The 6,198-nt window shown below is 42.3% G+C and overlaps 1 protein-coding gene across 1 annotated transcript; it reads left to right on the plus strand.

Annotated features, from left to right (window-relative positions):
- The first annotated feature begins 3,948 nt into the window (after positions 1-3,948).
- Positions 3,949-5,925, plus strand: LOC113128501 (fibroblast growth factor 20-like). Its single transcript, XM_026303873.1, has 3 exons — positions 3,949-4,282; positions 5,268-5,371; positions 5,502-5,925. The coding sequence occupies exons 1-3, from the start codon at positions 3,949-3,951 to the stop codon at positions 5,745-5,747; spliced, it is 684 nt and encodes a 227-aa protein (XP_026159658.1). The 3' UTR covers positions 5,748-5,925.
- Positions 5,926-6,198: the final 273 nt, after the last annotated feature.

Genomic DNA, 6,198 nt, shown 5'->3' on the forward strand with positions numbered 1-6,198 from the left:
GACTCGATTCATGTAGGATACAGATTTATACAGTAGGATAGAGATTCATACAGTAGGATACAGATTTATAGATTTTAGAGTGAACAGATTTATGGAGTTTGGCCATTAAATTTGTAAATTTCAGCAGCCTACACCAAATTAGGCAACATACAATTACTATAAAGTAAACCAAATGTAATTCGTGGACTGGAATACATGTTTTAAGGTGCTATTAGTGGTGTAAGAATTAATCAGGTCTGGTACTTGATTAAATGTTTATGAATATGTTAGCACGAGCTTAAAAAAGTAAAAGTACCGAACTATTATCATATATTAATTAATTATTTAAGATTGAATTAATCATATAATTCATATATAATTTATTAATTGCTGGATATAAGATTAATTTTTTGACTACTGTCACAGCTGCAGGCACACTGGTAGATTAATCTATAAAAATGTCTTATACTGTGTAAATCGATTAAATGATTTGTATGTGTAATGTGAATTACCAGTAGTGACAAGCCTGTCAGATAATTGTAACTGAGTAAAAAGATTATAACTCCCATATGAAATGTGGGATTGAATAACATAAAATGAAAATTCTCTTCCAACAGAAAATCTTTTAAAATTGTCAATTTTAAATTGTCAAGTTGTCGATTGTTTTTAACCAATGTACAGACCCACACCAAAAACATACTGGAAAAGACAAATCCCACTTTGCAAAATTAACAGAAGTAACTATCTACTACCACAAATATCTCACTCCTAGTCTTCATATGGAATTAACATATAAGAAATCTCACTTTACGGTGGAGATGTAAGTGACCAACAATATCAACACTGGTTAGTCTTTATATTTAGGGTCAGTGTGGTACTGTACCACATTACCAGTGGGGGGTACAGGATCAAAGTAGCCAATGAAGAGCAGATATCAAACGAATATCAAAGATGAACTCTTCATTTAAGTCCTTACATGTAGGACTAATGTTAACCTGATGGGGCTTTTCTTGTGACTTTGATGCTGAGAGAATAAAGGGAAGAAGTCTAATAGATGGGCCTGTCATCTTTCACACAAGAAGCCCATGGAAGCTTTTACTAACCAATGAACTCCATTTAGGCTATAACCAAATGTTGAAACCAGATCAAACATTGACGATTAAAACCTTTTGGTAGAAATAAAACCTTTAAAAGGTCAAGTATGGCTATTAAGCTATTCATTTGTTCCTTTGATTTTTTTACATAAGATAAAGTAGATTAGCCTATTATGGTGACTAATCACAATAACACATCCTCCATTGATGTAGACAGATAATTAATACAGAATTACAACAACGAAAAATTCTAACATTGTCAAATAGTAACCGACTATTTTAAATCCTGCACACTCTCATTTGATAACACTGTGTCCAGTAAGAGACATGGGTCAGTGGTGTTGGTAAAATCTGACATTATGCTTCTTCTTGGCTATATATCACATTAAATTTTAATGACATTAAAAAGTCTGCATTTTGATATAGGGGCTTTCTGCATCCTGCTTTTGGGGACCCCTGGAATTCCCCAGACCCGTTTGGAAACAAGTTGCATTAATAACCTCCAGGCTACTTATTCAGTTATTCCATTATCCAGGTATTCGATTAGGTTGTAATTTCTGTGCCTGTAAGTGTGTGTGGGTGCTGGGTATAACCCTGGGGGCCTCCCCCAACTCCTTATCTTCTCATGGTAGCAAACCTACAGAAAATATATTTAAAGTAAAGCACGTGACCCTGGGAACTATTCGCTAAGTTGCACATTGTAAGTGAGCGAGGAAATGTGGCGTGTAGTTGACGTCTTCATTATGACCAGATCGATATTCAATACAGCTGCAGCTGATCAGCCTGGAGGCGATTCCGATCGACCCTATCTCGTTTTAAAAAGTTCCTTTTTTTGTTGGTCATAAATACTAATGAACCGAGGGAGAGGGACGCACGCCACACACATAAAGCCCCTCTCTGTCTCACACATGCACACAACCACACTCACGGCATAGCAAATATACAGCCTAAATAGACGAGCACAACACTAAATAAAATAAAATATACCTGCATATATGCATCCATCATGCTGCGAAAATCGAAATAAGTAAAAAAAAAAATCACTTGCGTATAGCGATCACCTGCACACGCGCGCACATGCACATACACTCCACCTCCGCACCGTCAACTCATTTATCAACACGTCTCCCAAGGGAAGGGGCAGCTGTTTGTGTGCGCGAACGCGTGTCTGCATAGCTGCCAAAATCAATGCCATATAGGCTGTAACACGGGCCCCCGTGCCCCTGTTTAGATAAACCAACCGTGTAAACTGCGGTTTGATCCCCCATGGCCTCCAACTAAAGTCTAAACTAAACTTAAAAATTGGATAAATGCTGTACAAGCCAAAATCCTCGTGTTTGCTGTGTCATCTCTGACAGCAGTAACCAATCTGGCTTTATGATCTGTTCATAAAAATTTGTCGTTTTATTTACATAAAGAATTAACAGCTCCTGATTTTTTCTGAAGTCCTTCAAGTGTCTGGGTATTTTCTAGGCTTGCAGTTCAAACAGGTATATTCCCTTCTGGTTGTTACCGCCTGAGCTCCTTACAAGATCCCTGCACTTTGAAGCCTCTGTCTTTGATTCGTCTTTTTAAGACCACAATTAAGGATAGGCTATACGGGCTCCTGCGTTGTTCAAAGCTTCGTGCAAAGATCAATGAAGGGATTGACAGTCAAGTGATGTCGTTTGCACAGGTGTGTGTGGTGCGCCTGTGTTTCGCTATGTGTGCTTGTGTCTGTGCAGGCGCTGTAGAAGTGCGGCTGGGTTACATAAAACAGGGGCAATAAATCAACAACCAAGTGCGAAAATTACGCAAATTGGGGCTTTCCTCTCTCTCGGGCTGCACCTGAGACATTTCGACATGGGGGCGTGGGGCTGTAAAGCGTTTAGGATAGCCTAATGGCAATATCGCTTCCATGCTGTTTGACATACACATTCACTCTTTCCATCCATGCCTATTTCACACACAAGCTGGTGCTGAGTTGCACACTCCGCTGAGACCAGCACAAACACAGTTTCTCACACCGTTTGAACAGGCAGATATCCGCACTGCTGAAGTGCCCCTGAGCATTAAATAGGACATTGCGTTTATGTGAGCAGCTGAGTAGCTGGGGGAGGTGGAGGGAGCGAATATAAGCCTGAAAGACAAAATTTTCTAAGTAGCTTTTAATTTCCTCTCCAAGTCCCTGCGCACTGAAACTGAACATCAAAGGTGAGGCTGGAGAACAACGAGCAGATGGATGAGTGGGCTCCATTTCAAACGCGAAAAGAAATGAGCCATAAAGGCAGGGGATCGCGGCGCATTTGCATAAGAAGGCAACCCGGGGGTAAATTTCTATGTGGAGCAATGCGTTATATAGACGTGGAGTGCTGTGTGTTGTCTCACTGCGCTTCTTCCTGCTGCTGGAAGAGCTGAGAGAGTAGAGAGTGCCGCAGAATTAAAGGCTGAGGTAAATTAAGGAGGTTTCAAGAGACGAGAGAGAGAGAGGGCGAGAGGAAAACCCTGGTGTGCACCGGAGTAAAGGGGAGTATCCCGAGGTGAAGAGGAGAGAGGGGGATGTGGAGGGGGGGCGGACAGATCGGACTAGAGAGGAATAAATAGCAGAAGAGAGGAGGAGAAGGGACACACTGCTGCAACCGTGGATACCTGCATACATCAAGATACCGCGGGAGTTTAATCTCAATTAGATGACAATCTAATTAACGGAGCTGGTGACTGAGCCAAAACGCGCACTCACTGGGGATTTTCTCCGCCTGCACGTCCAACTTTTCTTTTTCTCTGCTTCAATGGTTGATCCTCGCTCACTGGCTCGTAGACTCTCTGCTCATCAGTTGCATCTCGACTGGGATCTCCTGTAGGCTTACTGCAAACCGGATCGGGTGTTTTAACTGTGATGGGGGCAGCAGCCGAGGTTGGGAGCTTCGCCAACGGATTTCTGGACAGCTTTGGTCCCGCGGGTGCCGCTCCGGCTCCCGTTGGTTCTCATTTTGTTCTCACCCCTGCCGGAGCGGTGGACTACTACTCGGTAACCGGGCTGCTGATGGGGGGACAGGGGCAGCACCAGGAGCACCTGGTGTCCGCGGAGAGGCTGTCCCGGAGCCTGGCGGACCTCACACATCTAAAGGGGATTCTGAGGCGGCGGCAGCTCTACTGCAGGACCGGGTTCCACCTGGAGATCCGTCCTGATGGTACTGTGCAGGGCACCAGGAAGGACCACAGCAGATTCGGTACACACCTTTTTACAATTAAAGCTATAGGCTGTGCATTATTATTGTTAACATACTAAAACTTTATTTTGAGATACAGTGGACTGACAGGTATCCTGACACACACAGAAAGAGAGAGAGGCTAAAACAGGAAAAGATTTAGTGTGTGATGTTTCCATTTCCAACTTTGTATTTTGGATTGATATTTATCAACAGTAGAGCCAAATTTGATTTAAATGTCAAAAGCCGAGAAATAAGTGAAGGTTGGTGTTCTAACTCACAACAAAGGGGAGCTGCACCACTCCCACCCACTGGAGCACACACTTTATATAACCATGAAAACTGTCACTATCACATGATAATGACCACGCTCCTCCGGCCATACAGGTTACTAACGCTAATGGTATATGCAGTAATCTGATGAAGTCTATCAGTCAGTGCTCTAATGCTTCCAGGGAAATATAATTTATTTCAAGATAAATAAGCAATAGTGAGAATATTTTGTTTGCACATTTCTACCATATTTCCGTTTAGAGATTAGATTGGAAGCTTTTCTTTGCTTTCATCGTCTTATCCTTAGTTATCAGCATAAGCAGCTGCAGCTTAGGCAGATCAAAAGTAGACCTTTTAGAGAGCACTTTTAGTGTTGCAGGACTGTAGTGCTTCTTGATTCATTCCATTCAGACCTGGATACAACTTCATGCCAGAGGCCATTCCACACACCAGCCTTGTCAGAGTCAGCTGGTGCAGACATACACAGGCTTATGTAGCTACTGTACTTTTTTGTACTGCATGCAGGAAATGAGGGGGAAATCTATGGGGAAACTACAAATAGTAATTATTTTACAAATACATGATAATTTTGGATGCCATAGGCTTAAAGCTGCTGTTTAAAGCAATGTTTATGTATTAGCAGATGTGTTAATAAGGTCAGAAGCACTTGTAACTTTCATTGGACAAAATGATCTGTCAAATAAATGTAATGTTTTGTAATGTGTGTGTGCAGGCATTCTCGAGTTCATCAGTCTTGCTGTAGGACTGGTCAGCATCAGAGGGGTGGACAGTGGCCTCTATCTTGCCATGAACAGCAAGGGAGAACTGTATGGATCGGTGAGTGGACAGACTGTTGTTCAAACACTAAACAGTCATATTTATCTGTACCAATCTCAGTATATCCGTGTAACCTATCAATTTTCCTCAGAAAACTCATATTCCTTTTTCTCTGGCTGTTTTTCTGCAGGAGAAGCTGTCAGCAGAATGTGTGTTTAGAGAACAATTTGAGGAAAACTGGTACAACACATACTCTTCCAATATTTATCGGCATGGAGAAAAAGGTGCATTTTACTTTGTTGCTCTAAACAAAGATGGAACTTCTCGAGATGGAACAAGGTCAAGGCGACATCAGAGGTTCACTCACTTCTTACCAAGGCCCGTAGACCCAGACAGAGTACCAGAGCTATACAGGGATATACTGAGCCAGAGCTGAGCCTAAGGGGCCACTGCCTTGACCCTAACAGAATCAGTCTGAGCTGAAAAGCAGACCAAGTGCCCCTAATGGCACCTTCTTCTTGAGGGAGATGAAAGTTCTTGTTTTGGACAAAACAGGATCATGAAAAGCGAACCAAATCAACACTCTCCACCACTGCACTGGAGAAATGAAAGAAGCCCCCTGTGACTGGCCAGGGAATTTATACAGCAGCAGAAAATTTCATGAGGGTGAAAAAGGCCTCATAACAGAGACAGAGACTACTTGGGCCACAAATATTGGCTCTTAAATGGCCTATGCAGAGGCCCTGGTGGCCAAACAGGTGATTTCTGGATTTCTGTTGAGTTTCCATTAATTAAATCCAACTACCTGCTAGTCCAAACTGCATGCTTATGAGGACAAAAAAATGTGGGACTAAGAGTTCAGATTAACAACTGGCTGCTAATAGCTT

Source organism: Mastacembelus armatus, chromosome 1 (assembly GCF_900324485.2).
Source record: "Mastacembelus armatus chromosome 1, fMasArm1.2, whole genome shotgun sequence".
Lineage (NCBI taxonomy): Eukaryota > Metazoa > Chordata > Actinopteri > Synbranchiformes > Mastacembelidae > Mastacembelus > Mastacembelus armatus.